Source organism: Eptesicus fuscus, chromosome 16, assembly GCF_027574615.1.
Source record: "Eptesicus fuscus isolate TK198812 chromosome 16, DD_ASM_mEF_20220401, whole genome shotgun sequence".
NCBI classification, from domain to species: Eukaryota; Metazoa; Chordata; class Mammalia; order Chiroptera; family Vespertilionidae; genus Eptesicus; species Eptesicus fuscus.
Window position 1 is genome coordinate 59,494,589 of NC_072488.1, and position 23,046 is coordinate 59,517,634.

The window sequence follows — 23,046 nt, forward strand, 5'->3', positions numbered from 1 at the left end:
GGCCAACGCTCTAGCCACTGACCACACCAGCCAGGACACATCTGCTGTTATCATCCTGCAATGAGCCTGGGAAGCTTCCACAGACTATATACCTCAGTCCCCTTCTGTCTCTGAGCCTCTCCTGCCAGTGGGGTTCCCATACATATGTGTTAAATTTGGCTAGTTCCTCTTGCTAATCTGTCTCAAGTCTATTTGATCATTCGACCAGCCGGAAGCTGTGCACGTTGAGGGCAGAGGAACGTTCGCCCACCCCCACTTCCAGCTGCTGCATTTCTTTGGCCAGTGCACCCAGGCAGGACTCAAACACGGGGATCCCCGAAGCAGTCCCCCTGTGGTCAGAATCTTGATGGCGAGTCTGTGTGGCAGTGCTTTTGGAAAAAAGGCTTTGTTGTGTACATAGGACAGGCCCAGACCACGCCCACCCGTCACGCCCCAGGCCCGAGACCTGCAGTCTCAGCATTGAGGTAAGAGAGGCTCCGGTGCACGCCTCCCAGAAAAGCAGGCGTTAGTGGACACTGGGCGCTGGCTCAGAGGAGGCTGGACCCGAGTCTCCATCCTCTGACAGTCCCGCTGGGGCTGGGGGACCAGAGGCGGCCCGAGCGCCAGCCATCCTGCGAGAGCCAGCCGTGCCCAGGAGGACACCAAGCAGACAGCCAGGTGTGAGCGCTGCGGTTCCTGCTCCAGTCGCCGTGACCAGTTCCTGAACTTAGCAAGCCCGTTCCTGTCCTGGCTGGCACCAGACTTGGGGCTCTGATTTCCTTCAAGTCGCAGGAAAGGGGAGGCTGGGCAGAAGCACAGGCTGCTGGTCGCCACCAAAGCCCCTGCCGCTCCCATTTCCTGCACAGCTGGGAGTGCGCGGTGGCCCGGGGGGGGGGGGGGGGGGTGGGGGTGGGGGGGGGGGGGGGCGTCCAAGTCCCTAAAGGCGTGGGGGTGGGGCGGGGCGGGGTTGAAGTGTGGCAGGAGGCAGTGGTGGGGGCTGTACTTGTCCAGTCTTCAGGAACTTGTCTGAAAAATGGCCCTCACCATTCAGGCTGCCCAACCCCTCCCCCCCCCCCCCACACACACACTGGGTGTGAGTTGGAAGCTGGGAAGCCCCCATGGGAAACGGGCCCGGGAAACCTCAGTCAACAACTTGGAGAGGAAGAGTCTGAGGGTGCGGAACGGGACGTGCCTGAACCCCTTGTGGACAAGATGGGGCCGTCCCCTGCCGACGCCGCTGCCGCTGGCCAGGCCTGCAGCTTTCGCTTCCTGGGTCTTTTCCCAGAGCCAGGCGGGCTTTTCTGAGAAGTGCCGTGCACGATGCCTCCTTCCTGGCTCTGGACCCTTAAAGGGCCCACCCGGCCCCTGGGGAAGGATGACAAGGGTAAGAGATAGAAGACAGAGGGGGAGTTCTGACCCCAGGAACCAGGCAGCCTTGCATCACATGAGAAGGGGGGAAGGGTGGCCGTTTCCCAGGAACTCCGTCCTTTACAAAATTCCCCTCCAGCAGTGCCAAGGAAGCGGGCTGTGGCCAGGAGCATTTGTGCTAAAAAGGGGCAGAAAGGAGGAGGGAGAGGATCTCCCAGGAAGCTATTGGCTCTGCCCAGAACATGGTTTTCCCCCCATCAGGTCATGACCAGGAATCCAGACTTAACTAACCAGGCAAGTCTTCACCCCAGCCCTTCTCAAGGCAGCGAGGCCGGGAGGGGATGGCAGACCTTGCCCCTGGCAGGAGGATCCTATGGGAGCCGCTCCCGCCAGGCCCCAGGCAGCTGCTGTGGGGGTGGGGGTGGGGCTAAGGCTGACCCAGGAACATCTGCTGGGAAGGATCAAGATGGACCCACAGGACGTGCCCTCTGGGGCCCAGGGGTCCAAGCTCCTGCTAAAAAAGCCAGCCCTGAATGCCCACTGGTGTCAGGGTTCCTGCCTGGGACCCCGGGACCCCAGAGCAGCCTCCTCTGGCTTTGCCGCTCCGGCTCACTGGCTCTGGGTGGTCGCTGCACTGGGGACCTGCATTCAGCCACATCTGGCTGGGCTGCTCTCATTCTGCATAGAGGGCCCGCGGGTCCAGCCCAGCCACAGCACTGACTCCAGGAGAGGACCCTGCCACAGGTCCCGGCACTGTCATGGGCGGTCCTCTCGGGGTTTGTTCCATGGGAGACATTTAGACTCACGCACAGGTGCTGAAGGTCAATGCTAGAGCTAATCTGGCCTGGGCAAGACTGACGCTGCCCTGGTCTACTACTGTGGGACATTTCAGGCCCAAGGCTAGAGCTGGGTCCTGGAGAATTATTATTTTCCTTCTTTCTGTTCCTTAAAATGAAATTTAAACCTAGTGCCCTGAGAAGCGGCGGGGGGCGGGGGAGGGGGGGCTCAGACGTGGACACTGAGCTTGGAGAGATCCCCTGACTGCGTGACCACCTCCAGTGAAGGTTAGATCTGTGCTTCTGCCTTAAGCCGGACAAGCTGAGTGTGTGTGAGTGTGTGTGCGCGCGCGTGCACCCCTGTCGTCCCCCTTCAGAGAGAACAAGGCCCTACTGCTCGCACAGCAAGGGCCCAAGGGCCTGCTGGAGGCTGGGTAGGGAGAGGCTGAGGCTGCTCCTGGAAGAGGCCGGAGCCCGAGCCCCCAGGGCAGGAACTGGGTCCTCCGCCACAGGCGGGTAGGACAACAATAATTAGGGATGAGTAATCCTGACGCAGGGCTACTTGCAGGCCCCAGGCCAAGGGCCTCAGCCCACGAGAAAGCCTAGCAGCTTGTCCGGCTGGTGTGTCCACAAAAACAAGATGAGAGGGGATGCATTTTTTCAGGGGGACCTCGTCTGGACCTGTCATGGAATGTGGCCTCTGCTATCATCTCTAGGAGGCTACCTCTTCCCTACCTCCACAGCCAACCACAGACATGCTCCTGCTCCAAGGTCACGTCCCTGACCTTGGCTTGGACCGTCATGAAAGCAGCGAGCAAGACGGCTGTGCCCAAAGGAAAGCTGAGTTTGGAAACGATTCCGACCAGGACAAGTCATCGGCCATAAGTCCTAGAGAGCAGGAAATGACGGGGACATTGGAGTAATCACTAGGAAATGAGAAGAGAAGGTGACACACCTCTTCCCAGGCCAGGGTCCCTGCAGGCACAGGACAGAGGCCAGAGACGCCATAGGCAGGGCCTGCCACACTCACCGGGGCCTGTGAGGCTGGACCCTGAACTCTCAATGAAAGTGCCCGCTCAGAGGTGGGGTGGGTCTGAGCCCAGAGATGAGGCATTTGAGGTGATGGGAGACAGGCTGGCGGCGTCTCCAGGAGTAGAACTGGCTCAGCTGCTGGGACGGCGCCTAGAGAGTGCTCCGAGCCCCGCTAGGCAGAGGCTGGACGGCTCGCGGAGGCCCTGGAGCCTGGAGGCTGCTGGAGCCCGGCTTGTGTCCGTCCACGCCTCAGACCTGAGGACGAAACTCACTTAGGAGAGACAGGATTTTCTTAGCTCTATCTCGCCTCAGGACTAGGCCCTGGGCGGCCCTGGCCTCAGCTCTTGGTACTGAGGCCAGGGCGGACCTGGAGGCCAGGGCATGGTGTGGTGCGCGGTGGGAGAGAAATGGAGGTGGGACGAAAGCAGGAAGGCTGAGGGCTTCTGTTCCTGGGGAGCAGCTGTAGGGAGGTTATCTGAGCGTCTGACCCACTGCTCATCTGCCCGAGGGAGGAGGGGTGGGGGCTGTAGGCAAAGCCCTGCTAGAGCCCTCCCACCCAGCCCACCCTTCCTTTCCGGCTTCCTGCTGGGGGGATGACAGGAGGGGTTGGCTGGCTCTTCCTGCTTCTCCAGCCAGAACTAGAGACCCTGACCCCAGAGGGATGTGGACCGGAAACCCAGCTCTGCGGTCTGCCCAAGAGGGACTAGGTTCTCCACGCACCATTCGAGAGTCCACGCATCAATACGTGGGCGCCATGCTGAGGAGCCCGAGAGCAGCGGGCACGGCGCGAGCATCCTCGGGGGCTTGGAGAGGCCTCCCAGGGCAGCGCCTCCTCCAGAGCAATGGCTCCTCCCTCCTCTTTCCCACTCGCTGCTCTGGCTCCTGGCAGCCACAGCCCTCCTCCTCCCTCCCAGGGATAACACGTAGGACCACTGCCCATGGCTGAAGCCCGGGAGGATGCCATGGACGTCTAAGGTTTCCAGGCGCCCAGATTCTGTCCCTTCCTTTGTCAGCGTCCCAGCCTCCTGTTCTCCAAGAGAGTGACGTTAGCCCTGACTCTAGGGGAGACACGGCCCAGGCTGGCCTATCCCTGTGCACCTGGCTCTGTGATTGGTTTAGAGATGAGCTAAGCTCTGGGGCTCTGGTTAGGAGCCCGGGACAGAGCCTTTTCTTTCTCCCTGCCTGGGGCTGCTGAGGGCAGGGTGAGAGTGTGGAGGGTCCAGCCCCAGCAGGGAGAGCCTGCTGGGAGGCAGAGCCGCGAGGTTCAGGGAGCAGCATCCAGGCCTCACCACACTGCTCAGCCCTGTCCCAGCTGGAGGGGCTCTCCAGACCTGCCAGGCTGTGTTTGAGTTTGTGTCACTGCGAAGTCCTGGCAAAGACAGGAGAAGGGACCAGAAAGGCAGTGGGCAGAGAGCTGGTGAGAAGGCACGGTCTGCCTGGCAACTGCCCCTGCAGACAGAACGGCGGGTGGCCCTCAGCCTGCCTGGACCCTCAGCTGGGTGGTGTTGCTGAGCCTAAGCTGCTTAGACGTAGCACTTAGAAGGCACTGCCCTTGCCCTGGCCGGTGTGGCCCAGTTGGTTGGAGCATCGTCCCGTGCACCAAAAGGTGGTGGGTTCGACTCCTGATCAGGGCACATGCCTGGGTTTTCGGTTTGATCCCTGGTTGGAGTGTGTGCAGGAGGCAACCAATCGATGCTTCTCTCACACCGATGTTTCTCTCCCTCTCTCCCTCTTCATTCTTCTCTCTCTAAAATCAGTAGAGACATATTGTTTGTTTGTTTGTTTGTTTTTACTATATTGATTTCAGAGAGGAAGAGAGAGGGAGAGAGAGATGAAACATCAATGATGGGAGAGAATCACTGATTGCCTGCCTCCTGCATGCTCCCTAATGGGGAGCGAGCCCGCAACCTGGGCATGTGCCGTTGGCTGGCATCCCGTCCGGCACCCTTCTATCCACTGAGCCACACCAGCCAGGGCGAGGCATATTTATTTTTTAATCAGGCACTGCTCCTCCACCTACTGGCTCAGGCCCAGGCGGGTGGGCTGGGCGCAGGGGGTGGGAAGGGTCCCTCAGCCTCCTGCTGTCGAGCTTCCAGCAAGCCCTTGGGCCTTCGCTGTGCTCAGCAGAAGGGGCTTGTTCTCTCTGAAGAGGGATCCACTGGGGATGCAGTTGAGACAGACTCAACGGTGACGCCATTTTGGTGGGTGAAGCCACAGGGTGAGTGAACAGCCTGTAACCACGGAATCCAGGACAGGGGACAGGCCGCCCTGCCAGGAGGAGCTCGAGCAGGAGCAAAGCCTCAGGCCTGAGCAGGGGGTTCTGGGAAGGACAGCACTGCCTGGAATCAAGGGTGTGTGATGTGACCCCGGAGGGAAGCGCATGGACGAAGGGCCAGCTGAGGAGCAGGGATGGCAGGGCGTGGGTTGACGGACGGGCACTGAGGGCCGCTTTTTCCTGAGCAGGAACGGGAGGAAGATGACCACAGAGTGGCCCAGGAGGACCTGCAGGATAAAGAGGCTGGGAAGGTGCTAGGTCAGAAGAGAGCAGTCACAAGCATGGGGCAAGGACTGTGCGGGGGCCCCTGGGCCTGGGGTGGGGCGGGCAGAGAGCAGGCTTGAATGCCAGCTGCGTGGAGAAGCCCACCTGCTGCCGCCAAGCTCTGCCCCTTCAAGCCCTGCAGAGCAGGCCCGGGCCCGGGCCGTGTGGCTTCGGATGCTCAGGAGGCCGCTCTGAAGAGGCTCGGCGGCCACTGAGTGCACGTGAAGTGCGCGGATGCCCTTTAGGGTCAGCTTCCCAAAGGCCAGCTCTGACGCTGACTTCCAAAGATGTCTGAGGCTCCTCTCTGTGGAGGAAGTAAGAAAACCCACCAAAGACCAGCCAGGGAAGGGACTCCCGACTCCGGAACATCTGCTTCCTGTTCCTCGTGCCCGGTCAGTTCCCCATCCCTCCTAACCGTGGCTCTCCCTGAGGCGCAGGAAGAAAGGGAGTCACCTGCAGGAAGGCGGAGGGTGCAGCAAGAGGGAGAGGCTCCGGCCCACCCGTCCTCCTGGGTGACAGGCACCGGGCCGTGTCCACAGCCCCAGGGAGCGCTGTCCCATGCTGCTGGGAGCCGCAGGGAGTGCGGGCAGGCACACAGCCGCCAGGGGCCTGCCCCCTCCCTGCCCTTCCCGGAGCCGCCCAAGTCACTTCAGGTGCTCCTGGCAGCAGGCCAGACACAGGGACAGGCCTGCTGCCATCACAGCAGCAGAAGCAAAAGCAGTAAAACTTGTTCGTCAGCTCCACTACCGCAGGGCGCACCCGAAGATGTGTGCACCAGAGATGCACAGGAGAGGCACACACAGACGCGGGCACACAGACAGGCGCAGCCAGGCCCGCGCGCTCTGCGGTGGACATCGGGGACCCCAGGGGTAAGAGCACTCAGAGGACGTGAGGCCCAAAGGGTGGTCCAGCTGGGAGCACGCCCGCCTCCAACAACCAGCTCTACACCAGCACTTCTCCCCTCTAGGCACGCCCAGCACTGGCTGACCGCAGGCCGTACGCATGGAGAGGAAGCTGGCAGGAGCCACCTGTGGCCGGCCAGGCTCCATCCGGTGTGTGGCCTCTTGCAGCTAGTCCACCAGGGACAAGGCCCATCACATGTGCAGAACCTCAGGCTGTCTGTCCCACAAGGACATCATCCGGCTCTGGGGAGGGTGAGGCCAGAGGCTGACGAGACAGGACGGGCTCCTGGCGCCTTGGCGCAGCCCCCCGGACTTCCCCTTTGTGGACCTTCCTTTTCTTTCACAGCGAGAGACAGTCTACTTCCTCAAAGCTCCCAAATGTGACCAAACTGGGGAGAACTCCCCGCGCCATGGAGACCCTGCAGGGAAGTGCGGGAGACGGCGCACAGCGGACGCGGAGGCTCAGCAAGGCCAGTATCAGCAACCTCAGTAAAAGGGAGGCCGAGACCCTGAGATCGGCCAGGATACAACCAGACAAAAGCTGCCCAAACACGCTGCGGGCAAGAAAGGGGCCACGTGCTAAACCTGCTGGCTCAGGGGAGGCCCACGTAGCGGCCTTACAAACTCACAGGACCTGAAGTAATCACATAGATGGTTTGATCATCAAAATTCCTGACTGAGAGCGGGTCACGTCCGAGGCCCGCAGCCTGCGTGACAAAGTCAGTCTTTACCTAAGTGAGCCTTTCTAGCATCTTTTTACATCGATAAGATAACATGCCTTTGAAATGTCAGAGTAATCTTTTTTCAGAGCCCTCACAACCCAGAGTGAACTCTCATTGTTATCTTAACCCCCGCATACCATCTCCGTGCGGTAAATGTTAACCATCCTGTACCCACGATGCAAAAGAAGTACCTGTCAGTGGTTGAGCGTCGACCTAGGAACCAGAAGGTCATGGTTCGATTCCTGATCAGGGCGCATGCCTGGGTCGTGGGCTCAATCCCCAGTAGGGGAAGTGCAGGAGGCAGCCGATAATGGTTCTCTCTCATCATTGATGTTTCTACCTCTCTCTCCCTCTCCCTTTCTCTCTGAAATCAATAGAAATACTTAAAAAAAGAAGTATGTGTCTGTTTTACTTTATCCAATGTCCGAGACCCCCACCCCCACTCTGCTCTCTCCTGCCTCCCTAATCTACCAATGGGTTTCATGTAACCCCCTTACATCCCCTCCTTTGACTCTAATGTATAAAATAAGCTGCAGAACTGCCATTTTCAGGAGCATTTTTTTCAATCAAATTCGTTAAAAATTATCTACAGGTTTGGACATTTCTTACATCGACAATGGTTTACATGCGTCAACAATAAAACAAAAAAAGCTCCAGATCCGTGACTCTGGGTTGGAAGGCTCAGTGGGTAGCTTCCGGAGACAGTGGCCGCTTGAGTGCAGTTACCTGCGTTCTTCTGCTAGGGGCTGAAACAGCCTCACACGGAGCCCAGGGGCCTGTCTCTCACAGAACTGGTGTCCTTGGGTCAGAGGGGAGACCTGGAGGCCAACTGTTGCAGTCCACTCCTACATTAAGACATCTTCTCCCCCTCTTGTACCCCAAACCTGTCACGCTGACCTCTGACCTCTGTCCTCCTCTGGCAGAGCACCTCTCAAACCAGGCAAGCACAGGGCCTACACCAGCCACACAGGGGCAGGGAAACTTCCCTCTTTCGGCTGGTCGAAGAATTTGAAAGACATACAGAAGGTAAGAGGAGAAAACCAAATCTTTTTTTTAAATTGATTTTAGAGAGAGGAAGGGGTAGGGAGGAAGACAGAAACATCGATTGGCTACCTCCTATATGCACCCGACCAGGGATCAAACCAGCAGCCTGGGCACCAGCAACCTTTCACCAACCGAGCCACACCAGCCAGGACGAAAATCAAACCTTAATATTTGTGCAAGGGAAATTCACAGAAACATAAAAATTACAATCACTACAAATGACACATATCCCTAAGGAGGGGGAGGTAGGCAATTCACAGGTAGTTGAGAATGATCAAATGTTCAGAAAATACATTCCTGCCTGTCCCCACAACAGTGGGCGCAGAGGGGAACCTCGGAATCGGATGTTCTTGGACCCCGCCTAGCTGCCACACGTCATTCCTATGTGAGAAGGTTCCCTGTCCTGAAGCAGGTTTTTCTCTCTGAAAATCCAGCAGGAAAGGGGGAGCTGACAAACTCTTCCTGAGTTTATTGGGCTTTAATTGTTTTCTGTTCAAAATAGTCTGACCCACACACCACAAGGGGCTGGGCAACCGTTTCTGTTGCTCACGGGATGACGCCCAGCCAGCTGAGCCACAGCAGCCAGGGCTGGGCAACCATTTCTTTATCCAAAAGCACCTGAAAACGCTGCAAGTATTCTACTCGCCCGTCAGGAAGCACGGCTCCTCTGCGCCACAAGCGCTGTGAGCTGCCAGGGCCCAGCAGCGCTCCGCCCTCCCACGGAGGGCTGTGCTAGCAGCAGGCTGTCTCCTTGGTGGCACTTGGTGGTTAGCGTTCCCAGGCAGGAGCCTCGCTGGCTTATAATTACACACAATGTTCTCTGATTGGCTCTCTCACAAGCAGGTGACCCTTGTGGAGCCCAGCGTCTCACAGGCTACAGGCTCCTGCAGCTCTCATGACACCAGGACTTTAGAGGCAAGGGGGCCGCATGCAGAGACTGGTCAGAGGGTCAGAGGGCGTGCAGAGGGAGCAGGTCTCAGGCCCTCCAGAACGAGGGGTGGGGGAGGCGGAGTTCAGAGAGGAGAGGAATTGAAGTTGCTTCATTCATTCACTCATCTAGCGCCAACCCCACCACACGATGCTGGGAGACACAGGCTGTGCCCAGCTAAGGACAGGCAAAGCCACCAGATCAGCGAGGACAGAAAAGTCATGCCCTGGGCAGCAGAGCACCTCTCCCAGTCGGGGGGCAGGCTGGGAGCCTCACCGGGACAGGAGACTGTGCCAAGGCCCCAGGCAAAGAGAGGAGGTGGGAAAGCGGGCGTGGAGCCTGGCAGAGTGTCTATCTGAAGGCTGGGGAGGGCTGTGACCACGCAGTCTCTCCAGGGCAGGAAATCGCCCAGACAGGAGCGAGCCGGTCTGAGGGAGGGGGCCCACGGGCTGGGAAAGGGCCCGTCCCCTTTCAACCTCACTCTGGCCTTAGTTTCCCCGCGCACCTCAAGGAGAAAGAAGGCCAGGCCTTTGAGCTCTGGGATAAAAGCTCAGCCGGCCCAGACCACCACTCCTGTAAAACAGGGCGGGTGACGCCTCCACTCTTTTCGGCTGGTGAGTAGCCTGATCATCTTTGAAGATGAAACGTGTTGGGGCCTAATGAGGAGTCAGCGGCCTGGGAGTGGGGCTGGGCTGCCGGAGCCCAGTCACCGGCCCCACGGGCCCCACCATGTCCTCCAGGTCAGAGCAGAGCCGGCCCAGGGGTCAGGACACTTCACATTTCTGTGTCTCCGCTGTGCCCCCCGCCAGTCTGGCCTGCTTTCTCCCCTCCCCTGCTCTGGGCCACCTCCCTCTCAGGCAGGACCAAGGCCAGGGGCTCGTGCCTTCCTCTGCAAAGGCATCGAGAGCCCCTGGGCCCCTCTGCTGCCCTGGCCAGCACACGCTGCACTCTGCCCTGGTGTCGGGCCACTCCGTTTCCAGGCCAAACTGGTCATGTCCTATAAGGCCGCTGGCCAGGGGGACGCTCCACAACGCCTCCATATGCGGGAGAAGGGTGCCCTCGCCCACGGGTGAGGTCACGGGAGTGGCCCCAAGGTGCCTGGAGGCCGCACTCTCCACGTGGTGGACAGACAGCCCCTCCCTTACCTCTCCCCACTCCCCTCCTCTGCCCCTTTTCTTCCTTCTCCAGCCCAGGCCTGAGGCCTCTCACCACTGCCCTGCTCAGACAGACCACCCCGGGGCTGACCCCCCAACACTCCACTCGCCTCCGAGCCAGCTCCCAGGTGTCAGGAAGTAGCTGGCACGGGAGGAGGGACACGTGGGCGCTCCCACGCTCCGGGAGCCCGCGCCTGGCAGGGCACCAACGTCAGGTGGAGCTGAAAGACAGCCTTCCTCCACTCCCCAGAGGAGCGCGTGCACGGCTCCCGCTCTGCCTAATGGTCGGTTTGTGTTCATTAAGTCGTTAATTTGTTTATCTGATTTGCAGGGTGATGCCCAAAGGTTAGACTTCTGACTGCCGGCCCCCAGGAGCCTCTGGGTTCACCTTCCTAAAGCAGGAGGGCGCCTGTCTGCACTCCTCAGCGGGGTCCCCAGGGCGGGCTCACTGAGACCACGGCTCCCCAGGACCCAGTCTGGGATCCAGTCTGAAGCCCCCACACCCCCCGCTGGCGTTCACCCAGGGCCCCGGCCTCACTTTTCCAAACCCACACCTGCCGCTCCCGCCGGAGCGTGGCTTCAGGGAACCGGGGCAGCGTCTGGAGGGGCAACGGGCGGACTCGGGTCAACGACAACCACGCCGAGTGGGGACAGGGAGGCTGACCGGGCGCTGCCCTCGGAGAACAGGGGGCCGGCACGTCTGGACGCCCCGGCTTCTCCTTCGTGTCCCTCCCCACTCCTCCCTCAGCAGCAGGGCCGCCCGCGTCCTCTCTGACCGGCGCTGTGGGACTAACGGTGCCCGTGGCTACACCACAGGCCAGGCTCCGCAGCAGACCCCGGGCGGCCTGCGCCTGTGCTCGCAGCGCCGCTGCGTGGGGCCTGGCAGGGCACAACCACAGGCGGGGCGCAGACGGAGTCCCCACTCACCGGGGAGGCAGGGAGCAGGTCTCTCCCCCCTCAGGGCCCACAGGGCGAAGGTGGGGGCCGCCTCACCCGCTCCCTGGTTTGCCCGAGGGGGCGGGCAGTGTGGTGCTCACCTTGTAGTCTCGCTCAGCACTGGCCATCGGCTGCTGCTTCTGGCGGGGTGGCGAGGCCTCGGAGTCCAGGAGCTGCCCGAGGGCTGCCGGCCTCATGAGGCTCAGGAGCCGGCCGAGCACTACCAGCTGCGGAGGAGAGAGGCCGTGTCAGTCGGCGGCTCCTGCCCTCGCTGCCTCGCTGGCATTGGTGGCTGAGAGTGTGGGTTCTGGAGCCAGACGGCCAGCTTCCGGAACCTGGGTCCACCTCTCACTCTTGCTCTGTACAGTGGAGGCGAGTACACACCTTCCGGAGGAGGAGGGCACACAGTCACTCAGGCCTGGCACAGGGCGAGCCCCTCGGAGGGGTGAGCAGGGAGGAAGAGCTCCGGGGGCTGGAGGCCGCCCACTCGCCTGCAGTCAACAGAACTCATGGTTTAGAAGCACGGCCGGCAGAGAGGGTCTCCTCTGCCACCAGGAAGGCCCCCTGGCTGAGCTACTCTGGCCCACTCGCCCGCGTCCCTCTCTTTCCATTTAACGTGTCCCTGTGGGGCCTGAGCAAGGGCTCGGGGAAGGGGAGAAGCTGTATTGCCGCTCCCGCCTCACTGGGAACAATGGTCCACGCGTCATCCATGCTGCCTGCTGTCCCATCCTCTCCCCCCCATTTTCCTCCCAGAGAATTTTAAAACAAATCTAAACACCGTATTATTTTACCCACAAAGAGCTTCTAACAGACAAGGATCCCTCCCAATATAATCATAATACCATTCTCTTGCCCAATAAAATTACCAAGAATGAATGCCTTATATGATCTAACACCTGTGTCTCAAATACGTCCTCCTGTAGTTGTTTTGTTGGAATGGGGATTCCCCACAAGGTACACAACTTGCATTGGGTTGAAATGTCACTTAATCTGCTAGCTCCCCACCCCCCTTTAACTGACCACCGTCTCTGAACAAACGGGCCAGTGTTCCCCACCCTCGGGACCGTGGTCCACATGAGTGCAGGTGTCTGCAGCAAGCAACCCTTCCCGCCAGCCCTGCACCTGGTGTGGGCAGCTCAGCTGGGCCCCAGCCAGCGCCACCCAGCTGCCCCGGAGCTAACGGTGGCGGGCAGGCAGGCAGGCAGGCTCCGACCGGGTCCCTCTGCGGCCACGTGCTGCCTGGGGAGCTGGTGGTGCAGAACCAGGGAGCAGCATGGGGGGTGGGGGAGGTTCACAGAGGCACCATCTCTTCAGATGTAGCAGGTGCAGGGCGGCCGAAAGGGCAAGGGCTCGAGCCGCGAGCCCAACCCCTGCTTGAGCCCAGCCTGCCCAGCACACCTGGCTTCCTCCCTCTGTCACCCTCAGCCACCTGCTCAGCACCCCAGCAACTGTGGGCTTAGCCCAAAAGAGCAGCTGGGCTGAGGGCGAGGAGTCAGGCTTGAGGAAGCCAGGGCTCTGGGCTTAGTGTCTGATCCGTCAGGAGGGCAGAGAGGAGGCGGGGAGAGAGGGAGGGAGGGGAGGTGCTGGGTGAAGAGAGGCACCACACCCAGTGTGCCTCTTGCTCGGTCCCTGCAAGTCTGGGGAGAGGTCCCAAAGCAGCGCTGCCTGCTCGGGGCGCACAACTGCACGGGGCGCACAGGGGCGCTCTGCAGCCCTCGCCCCAGTGGACCCTCCCAGCCAGCGAGCCTCGGGCAGGACAGAGGAACACACGCAGAGCTCCCCAGTTTCCCCTCACCGCCCCCCCCCCTCCCCGCCCCACCATCACTCAGCACAGCAATCCTCCACCTTCTGATTGCTTATCTCCTTGTGGTTCCAGCTCAGCCTACCATCTCTCTCCCGGATAAGGACTTGTTTGGCCGCATGGGTCCCAGTGGCCAGCGCATCTCCCCACCTGGCCCCCGTTTCTGGGAGCCGGCTCCACGAACACTCAGCCCTGGAGGGCAGACACCTCTGGGCCAGAAGCAAACGATCCCAGGAAGGCAGTGCTCCACTGGCCTCAACAGTCTGCGGGCAGAGGAGGCAGGCCGGTTCCAGGGCGGGCACTGCCACAAAGCCCGTCGCTCCTGGCTCAACCCGACTGCTGCTCCTCTCGCCCAAAGGAGAAGGCCAGGATCTCACCTGCGTGCGATGCCCCAGGGGCCTGTGCGAGTGGTCCTTCTGACCAGACACTGCACAACCGGCCCCCCCTCCTTCCAGCCCAGCTCCCCGCAACCTGCATCCTCCCGCCCTCACCGCCCATTCGCCAATCCTGACTCTGCCCTACCTTATCTCCATGGAACCTATCACCTTCTAACATGCTGTGCAATTTACTTTTTATTATTATCTGTGCCCCCTCCCTTATTAGAATGTAAGCCCCATGAGGGCACTCTCCCAGAGTCTAGCACAGTGCCTGGCACGTGGTACGTGTATAACCCACATCATTAAATGAACTAAAGGTAAAGAGCCGGGCAGTGCGGCAGCTAGTTTTCCTCGGGGAGGCAAACCTCATCCCCCTTGACGTCAGCAATCTGAAGCCCATGTTTTTCAAACTCCAAACTGGAAGACATGACTTGACCAAAGAGGCTGCTGTGTGGTAAGAGGTGGCCTGCGACAAGACACTAACTCCGACTTCCCTCCACACCTGTTCCACCCGGGCTTCCTGTCTCGGTCAAGTGCCCCTCCACCTGCCGGACGTACAGCCTTGGAGCCCTGCTTGCCTCCTTCTCTCACATCCCAGGTCCCACCGGCTGTCCTTGGGGAATATACCTAGAATCTGACCACTTCTCACAACCTATGGCAACACCGCCCCAGGCCCAACCGCCAGCTCTTACCATGGTTGCTGCCATCACCTCCTTCCTCCCCACCCCCAACAGTCAATTTCAAGATTGGAAACATTTTATAAACCAGTTATGTTTTTCCTCTTCCTTCCCATGGATCTCCACTTTGGCCTGGAGGTGCCCGGGGCTTGAGTCCCCACTTACCTCTCTGACTTCCACTCCTGCTCCACCCTCAGCCCTCTGCTCCAGCCACAGTGGCCTCTGGTTTTTCTCCAACCTAAGAGGCCTTTGCCTGCCCGAGTGACTTTGCACTTGCTGTCCTTCTTCCCCCAAACCTGCTCGATTCCCTCAGGTCTGTGCTCAAATGTCCCTGTTCATCCTTATAAACAGCATCCTCCCGACACTCCTCCTCCTCTTTCTCGGCTTCATTTTCCTCCACAGCACGAACACAGCCTGGCAGCCAAATACGTGCTTCTCCCTTGGTCCCCGCGTCCGTCTTGCCCTGAACCATGAGTTTCACGAGGGAGGGACTGAGTTTGCCGAAACCCCGCTGCTCCTGGGACAGTCCAGGGAGTCGCAGGAACCCAGGAGGCAGCTGGACCCTGAGGCTCTCCTGGAAAATGCACGCTTTGGGGTTGTTGCGTGCTGACCACCTACAGAAGTCCTGATCCTCACCTTCAGTTGTCCAGCACCTGCTCCTGCTCCCAGGGCCGCAGCCCGCAGCCTGAGACGGGGAGCCAAGCAATGCAGGCAGCAGACACTTCAGCCAGCAGTGCCCTGAGGACCTCTGCCCGGCACCCGTCCCAGGCCCTCTCCTCCACATCAGTTCTCAGCCCTCGCATCCCCATTCCTAGGGAATCGGCTGCTAAGGCTCATCAAGCACTTGTGCATTAAGAAGGACAAGGAAGGGCCAAAACCGGTTTGGCTCAGTGGATAGAGCGTCGGCCTGCGGACTCAAGGGTCCCAGGTTCGATTCCGGTCAAGGGCATGTACCTTGGTTGCGGGCACATCCCCAGCAGGAGGTGTGCAAGAGGCAGCTGATCGATGTTTCTAACTCTCTATCCCTCTCTGTAAAAAATCAATAAAATATATATTAAAAAAAAAAAAAAAAGGACAAGGAAGGGATGGCCCTTGTCCTCTGACCTGCCATTCAGGACTAAAGCTCAAGGGACCAGCAGGCACCTGCAGCCGCAAGTGGCAGGTGCGGTCCAGGCTGTCACCACAGTGCGAGCCAAGGAGGGGCTGGGGAAGCGCAGATGGCTCATGCGGGTCAAGGGCAGGACTCTGGAGCCAGGGCCTCTGGGCTCCAATCCCAGATCCACGGCTTTGCTGAGTGACCCTGAGAAGTTCCCTAACTCACCTGCCTTGGTTTCCCCATCTGTAAAAGATGGGCGATAAACCGAGGCCTTACACCTGGGGCTGCTGTGAGAAAGAGGCAAGCTTGAGATGGCCCCTGGGACACGGTCCAGGTGGGAGGTGATGGGTGAAAAGGAAGACGTGTCAGTGCACAGAGCCGTGTGTGGAGGCGCTGAGCTGGCCCGCAGGCGGCTGAGAGGAATAGGCCGCCCTGGCAGGCTGCGCAGAGGAGAAGTCGGGAGGGGGGGCCTGTGGGCTGAGCATGGGCAACTGTGGGCTGCCATGGCCCTTTGAAGGTGTGTTTCATGAGGATCCGTCTGACAAGCCAGACTGGAAAGGGGAGTGCCTGCAGCCGACACCAGGGAGGAGGCCGTGGCAGCAGGGCTGGCTCCGAGATGGGGAAACACGGAGGCCGTGGGCAGGCCCGAGCCGGTCCTGCCTCCCCCAGCCACCGGGCGTCTGGCACGGCCCTGCACAGCTGTACTGCCCGCTGCAGACTCCTCTTGCAGCACAAGCACGGGCCAGCCTCCAGGGTTGGCTCAGGACACCGCTAGCAGCCTGTTCACGGTCTCCGCCCCTGCTCACACCCGCTCTTGAGGGTGGCTCCCCTGCAGAGCCCGCAGGCCTCCCACCATGCTCCCCTCATGCACTGGCTCTCGTCAATAAAATCCAAGCAAAACAGCACTGGCCTGTGTGGATCAGTGGTTAGAGTGTCAGCTGTGGGTTCAATTCTGGTAAAGGGCATGTACCTCGGTTGCAGGCATGATCCTCAGCGCTGGTCAGGGCATGTGCGGGAGGCAACCAATCTACATGTCTCTCTCGCATTGATGTTTCTCTCTCTCTGTCTCTCCCCCTCCCTTTCTCTACCTCCCACGCTCTCTAAAAACCAATGGGAAAATATCCATTAACAACAACAAAAAGCAAAACAAAATCCCAAACCTTGAACTGACGCTGACATTGGAGTCGCCTCTGACTTTCTAGTCACTGCCCAATGCTACGGGCGGCTACCCATACCGGCCCCCCACCGCACGCAGCCAGTCCTGCCCTCCTTGACCTCGGCGCTGGCCTCGCTGCACTCTGCTGACACTGTGCTCTGCTCTCTGTGGGGCTCGGTGACCTCTCTGGAGCCCTCTGGGATCACACAGTCTCGTCCCCCACCGTCCCTGCTGCATCTCTGCCCGCCCTGCCCCTACCCCTTGGCATCCCCCACAACACTGTCTGGTCCCTCTGTTCTTCACAGAGATGTCCTGTCATCAGCTGTCACTTCTGTGAAGTGACCCCTGTTCAGGCCACTCCCTCACGCAACCTCCCAAGGTCTCTGTCTGGAGAATATTCCCCTGCACATGTACCAGCAACTCACTACCACAAGTGTACACCCACAGTGTGCACCCACAGTGTGTACCCGCAGTATGCACCCAAAGTGTACATCCAGTGGGCACCTGCAGTGTGCACCTAGTGTACACCCGCAGTGTACACCCACAGTGCACACCCACAGTGTGCACCCAGTGTGCACCTGCAGTGTACACCCACAGTATGCACCCGCAGTGTACACCCAGTGTGCTGCACCCACAGTGTACACCCACAGTATACACCCACAGTGTGCACCCATAGTATATATCCACATTATACACCCAGTGTGCACCCCAGTGTAAACACGCAGTGCATACCTGCAGTGTGTAACCACAAGTGTGCATCCACAGTGTGCACCCTAGTGTACACCCACAGTGTGCACCCGCAGTGTACACTCGCAGTGTGCACCCACAGTGTACACCCAGAGTGTGCACCCAGAGTGTGCACCCAGTGTGCACTTGCAGTGTACACTCGCAGTGTGCACCCACAGTGTACACCCAGTGTGCACCCGCAATGTGCACCCAGTGTGCACCCACAGTGTACACCCGCAGTGTGCACCCGCAGTGTGCACCCGCAGTGTACACCCGCAGTGTGCACCCACAGTGTGCACCCGCAGTGTGCACCCGCAGTGTGCACCCGCAGTGTGCACCCGCAGTGTGCACCCGCAGTGTATACCCAGTGTACACCCGCAGTGTACACACCCGCAGTGTGCACCCGCAGTATACACCCGCAGTATACACCTGCAGTGTGCACCCACAGTGTGCACCCCAGTGTATACCCACAGTATACACCCGCAGTATACACCTGCAGTGTGCACCCGCAGTATACACCTGCAGTGTGCACCCACAGTGTGCACCCCAGTGTATACCCACAGTATACACCCGCAGTGTACACCCGCAGTGTGCACCCGCAGTATGCACCCGCAGTATACACCCGCACAGTGTGCACCCCAGTGTATACCCACAGTATACACCCGCAGTGCACACCAAGTGTGCACCTGCAGTGTGCACCCGCAGTATACACCCACAGTATACACCCGCAGTATGCACCTGCAGTATACACCCACAGTATACACCTGCAGTATACACCCGCAGTGTGCACCCGCAGTATACACCCGCAGTGTGCACCCACAAGTGTGTACCGAGCTCCTTTGTGGCCAGCACTGTGCTAGGCGCCAAAGGGCAGCAGGAAGCAGCAGCCATTTGGTCTCTGCACTCAAGGAGCTGCTGGTGTGTGTGTGTGTGTGTGTGTGTGTGTGTGTGTGTGTGTACAGACCCTGAACAAACAAATAAGAAAATATCAGGAGGTGAACCCCAGGAGTAATTGAAAGACAGGGTGACGGTGCCAGGGTACTTGGGTTGGGTGGTCGGGAAAGACCTCTTCAGCCGGAATTGGAATGACAAGAAGCTCCAGCTGCGCTCAGTCCCAGGGGAAGAGCTTCTAAGGCAAAGGGGACAGCTAGGGCAAAAGCCAGGCGGGCCTGCTCTGACAAGCCAACCCTGGTCACCTTGCTGAGCTCTGTCCCTTCCATGGCAGACTCAGCATACCGTCTGCCCTGCCCCGAATGTGCTGGAACATTCTCTCAGCACTCTGGGTAAGGGGTTGCACCTCCAGTGGCCAGGCCTGTCCTGCCTGTCTCCAGGGCTGCGCTGCAGGGCTGGGCTGTATCCAGCACTTCTGGGTTTGCAGGGGGGACGCTTGGGAGGGTGAGCGCATTCTCAACCTCCCTGCCATACAGCCTGGCTGGCTCGGGCCCAGCTGCCCAGGGGCCCTGAGGGATGTTCTCTGAGCTGCAAGGAGGTTGTATCAGAGCTTTTAGGAGAGCAGAGGACCGGGAAAGAAAACAAGACTGCCTCCCACTGCCCTCAGGATGCCTGACGCTGGCACAGAGGTCACTGAAAGGGAGCAGTTTCAGTTGAATAGCATTTGTTTTCCACGTATAAAGAGTGATAGAGCAGCCCTGGAGGGTGTGTGCAGGAGGCAGCTGATGGGTGTTGTTCTTGCTCTCTCCCTCTCCGTTCCTCTCTCTCTAAAAAATGGAATATATATATGCACCTTCTTTTTTAAAAAAAATGGCATCACCAGGGGCTGCAGGAGGTGGGGGTGGGAGTCAGTGTTTCACAGGTGGCTTCTGTTTGGGAAGATAAAGTTCCGGAGATGCTGTGGGACTGCCTCACAACACCCTGAACGTACTTAAGGCCACCGAACGGGACACTTTAAAATGGCTAAAAATGGTGAAGTTTATGTTATCTAAACTTTACCACAATTTTAACTAAAAGTAATACACACTCCCTGCTCCCCACTCTATCCTCAGAGCCTAGCACATAGCAGGCATACACAAGTAACTGTCCAACGCAGGGATATGAGTAAAAAATTCAAATAACCTTTGGGACGAGCAGGCCAAGGGGAGAGCTGTTCACTCGCCCACAGGCTTCCCAGCCCCAGCAGACACACCTGGCGGAGGCGCAGACTCACCTGGGCCTCCTCTTTCCAGAGCAGGGGTGCCTCCTGCTGGCCCAGCATCCGGGCAATGACCAGGAGGCTGAGCTGGCTTCGAAGCTGCCTGTGGGAGGAGGAGGGAGGGGAGCAGAGTGCGCAGTCAGACAGGAGCCGTGTTGACATCCATGGGGGTGGGTGGGTGGGGGATCGGGTGGGGGGATCAAGGGGGCGGCAGGACACCCACCGCAGAGAGATGAACAAGGGAGAGCCGTTCTGTCTGGAGTATGTGGGCTTTCTCATTTATTTATTTTAGAAGTAATCAGCCACGCATGATGGGAAAGTTAAAAAATAAGCAAACAAAAAAATTAAAGCAACTGGTAATTTCAGAGGCTAGCATAGTGTTTCCCTTCTGTTCGTTTTCTTGCTCTGTGCTTACACTTACCTGTGGACACACACAGACAGGGCGTGACCAATCCCCTTGCACAGGCCTGGCCTGTTCCCTCCTCTCAGCCCACGCAGGGTCGGGGCAGGTGGGCCACAGTTTGCTGTTGTTTGTCACTCAGCACCCAGCGACTTTCCTGGGGAGAACCCCTTCCCGCCAGCCCAAACCTGGGCTCCCAGCGAGCCACTGGGCGGTGCCGGGGGTCGTGGCCAGACCTGATAGCCGAGTGCGTGCCTTTCCGGCAGGGCCACTTATTTGGCAGAAGTGGTCCCACAGCGGCCGTGGCCATCTGCCTCCCTGGGGGCGCGCCTGAGGAAGAGGCAGACAGGAGAGAGCGAGCCCGGATGGCACCCAGAGCCGCCTGCCTGAAGCCTCCAGCCCCAGGCCGTGCACTCGCCAGCAGCTGGTTGGCTGTGTGAGCCAATGAAGTCCCGTCTGCTTGAGTCATTTTGAGCTGGCTTCTGAGTCTAGCACCAAACGGCCATGATTCACTCATGATGGGGCTGCCATCCCCTCTCGTTAGGAGTGAAGACCTCTGATGTGAATTTAAGAAGCTAATGGCTGGGGCTCTGGTTTCCAGAGTCCTTGAAGGCTGGAGTGAGCCAAAGCGAAGAGAGGAGGGAAGTGGAGACCAGAGCGGGGAGAGGTGATGGGAAGGGGTCCAGGGCCCCTTCCCCACTCCTGCCACAGCCTCCACCAGGAGGTTACATCTTCCCTGCGCCCCCACACCTGTGGCCCCACCTCAGCAGCAGATGGCAGCCCCTAGCACGCACTTGGATGTGGCCGCAGCCCCTACTTCCTGCGGAAAGCCACCACCAGGGGAAGCACGGAGAGTCCGGAGCTGGAGGAGACTGTTGGGCTGGAACTGCTCCTTAGAGAACCGCCCTCCAGTGACGGCACTGTGGGGGACCCACAGCGTGGACGACAACTCAGGAACTAAAGGAGGGAGCGGACGCGGGAGCAGCAGGCCGAGGGCAACACTCAGAAATGACACTGCCCTATGGAAGGACTTGGGGGAGCAGGACTGAGCCTCCTGCACCCTCTACCCCATGCCCAAGGCTGCCCAGGCCCCCATGGTGCTGCGGACTGCAGGGCTGGGCAGGCTGGCATCTGAATCACGGGCCTCATTTATTTTCTTCACTAGCACTTAGTCAAGAAAGTCAGAGGAATCAACAAAGCGAGGCTCTTGATTAAACAAAGAAAAAAGGCAGCAGCCGGCGGTACCACTCCCACCAGGATGAGCATGAGGAGGAGGGAAGGCCCAGTGCCAGGAGCCTGGGCAGAGGGGCTCGCACACAGCTGGTGGGAACGCACTCTGGGGCCGCCACTCAGTAAACTGTTTGGAAGATCTACGGAAGCTGGCCACATGCCCACCTCGTGGCCCCGCAGTGCTTGTCCCGGGCACCACGCACAGAAATGAGGAAGGCAGAAGGGCGGCCCCACGGGCGGGTGAAAGATCCTACAACCAACCCTGCACGGGCGACTGTAGACCGCCTGCCAGCTCACCCAGCAGCATTCACGACCCCCGCAGTGCCGTGTGCAGAGGCCAGACACAAAGGAATAGCCCTGGCGAGCAGCTCGGGCAGAGCAGCGCCCAGATGTGCCAAGGTTGGAGTTCGATCCCGGTCAGGGCACATGTAAGAATCAAACAGTGAACACATGAATAAGAGGAACAACAAATCAATGTTTCCCTTTCTCTTTCTCCCTCCCTCTCTCTAAACACCGATCAATAAAAAATTAAAAATAATATATGTATGATTTCACTTATAGAAGGAACAAAAACGGGCAAGTACCAGCTAGCTGTTGGAAGTGGGGATACTGGTGACACATAGTGGGGCAGGTTCTACTCATGTTTCATTTCTTTTTAAAAAATTTTATTGATTTCAGAGAGGAAGGGAGAGGGAGAGAGATAGAAACATCAATGATAAGAGAGAATCCTTCATCAGCTGCCTCCTGCATGCCCCAACACTGGGGATCGAGCCCACAACCCAGGCATGTGCCCTGACTGGGAACCGAACTGTGACCTCCGGGTTCATAGGTCAATGCTCAACCACTGAGCAACACTGGCTAGGCATGGTTCATTTCTTGATCTGGGTGCTAGTTCCACATGCTCAACTTGTGGGAACCCGCTGAGCCATACACTGACGATCTGTGTTCTGTTCATATGTTATAGCTCAATAAAATAATTACTTAAAGAAGGAATCTAGCTGGGGGAGGAGAGAGGATTGCCAGATTTGGCCAATAAAAATATAGGATGCCCAGTTATTTTTGAATTTCTTATAGATAAACAAAGAATGTTTTCAGCATACGTTTCTACCATGCCATATTTGCATGATATCTGGCAACCCTGGGAAGGTCTGGCCACTCCCATCCCTTCTTTTTTTTTTTTTTTTAATATATTTTATTGATTTTTTACAGAGAGGAAGAGAGAGGGATAGAGAGCTAGAAACATCGATGAGAGAGAAACATCGATCAGCTGCCTCTTGCACACCCCCTACTGGGTATGTGCCCGCAACCAAGGTACATGCCCTTGACCGGAATCGAACCAGGGACCCTTGAGTCCGCAGGCCGATGCTCTATCCACTGAGCCAAACTGGTTTCGGCCCTTCTTTTTTTTTTAAAAAAAAATATAAATATTTTATTGATTTTTTACAGAGAGGAAGAGAGAGGGATAGAGAGTTAGAAACATAGATCAGCTGCCTCTTACACACCCCCTACTGGGGATGTGCCCGCAACCAAGTGACATGCCCTTGACCGGAATCGAACCTGGGACCCTTGAGTCCGCAGGCCGACGCTCTATCCACTGAGCCAAACCGGTTTCGGCTCCCATCCCTTCTTGACGGGGAAGATGTGACATTAACCAGCGAGAGGTCGTCTGGCCCTGGCTCCTGTCAGCCTTGACCTTCTCCGCAGACGCCGTGGGTTCCCACCTCACCTCCCGAGTCCTGAGTGGGCTGCACCGGGCACAGGACACAGGAGCCCTCATCCTGGGTCCCCCGCCCTGCTGGGCACCTCTCAGCCCAGGTCCCCCACACTGTTGGGTACCCCTCATCCTGGGTCCCTACACCGCCCAGCCCCCCTCAGCCTGGGTCCCCTCAGCCCCACCCTTCAGCCCGCCCTGGGCCCTGGCCCATCACACACCCTGCGTGGCTTCCCTTCACAGTGAGCCAGGACCAGCTCTGCAGCTGCTCGGAGCCCCAGCAGCTGGCGGGGACACGGTGGGAGGTAAATGGCCCCTCTGAGCTGCTGCTCAGAGCAACGTG

The 23,046-nt window shown here is 58.8% G+C and overlaps 1 protein-coding gene across 3 annotated transcripts in view; it reads right to left on the reverse strand.

The window, feature by feature from the left end:
- The window catches only part of FAM178B (family with sequence similarity 178 member B), a 109,019-nt gene that overhangs the window by 6,713 nt on the left and 79,260 nt on the right, over positions 1 to 23,046 (reverse strand). For all 3 annotated transcript variants that reach the window (XM_054727998.1, XM_054727997.1, XM_028132719.2), the window contains 2 exons: positions 19,378 to 19,465; positions 11,482 to 11,607 (listed from right to left, as the gene is read on the reverse strand). In XM_054727998.1, the coding sequence (XP_054583973.1) occupies positions 11,482 to 11,607; positions 19,378 to 19,465 (214 nt within the window). The remainder of the gene's footprint in view (positions 1 to 11,481; positions 11,608 to 19,377; positions 19,466 to 23,046) is intronic.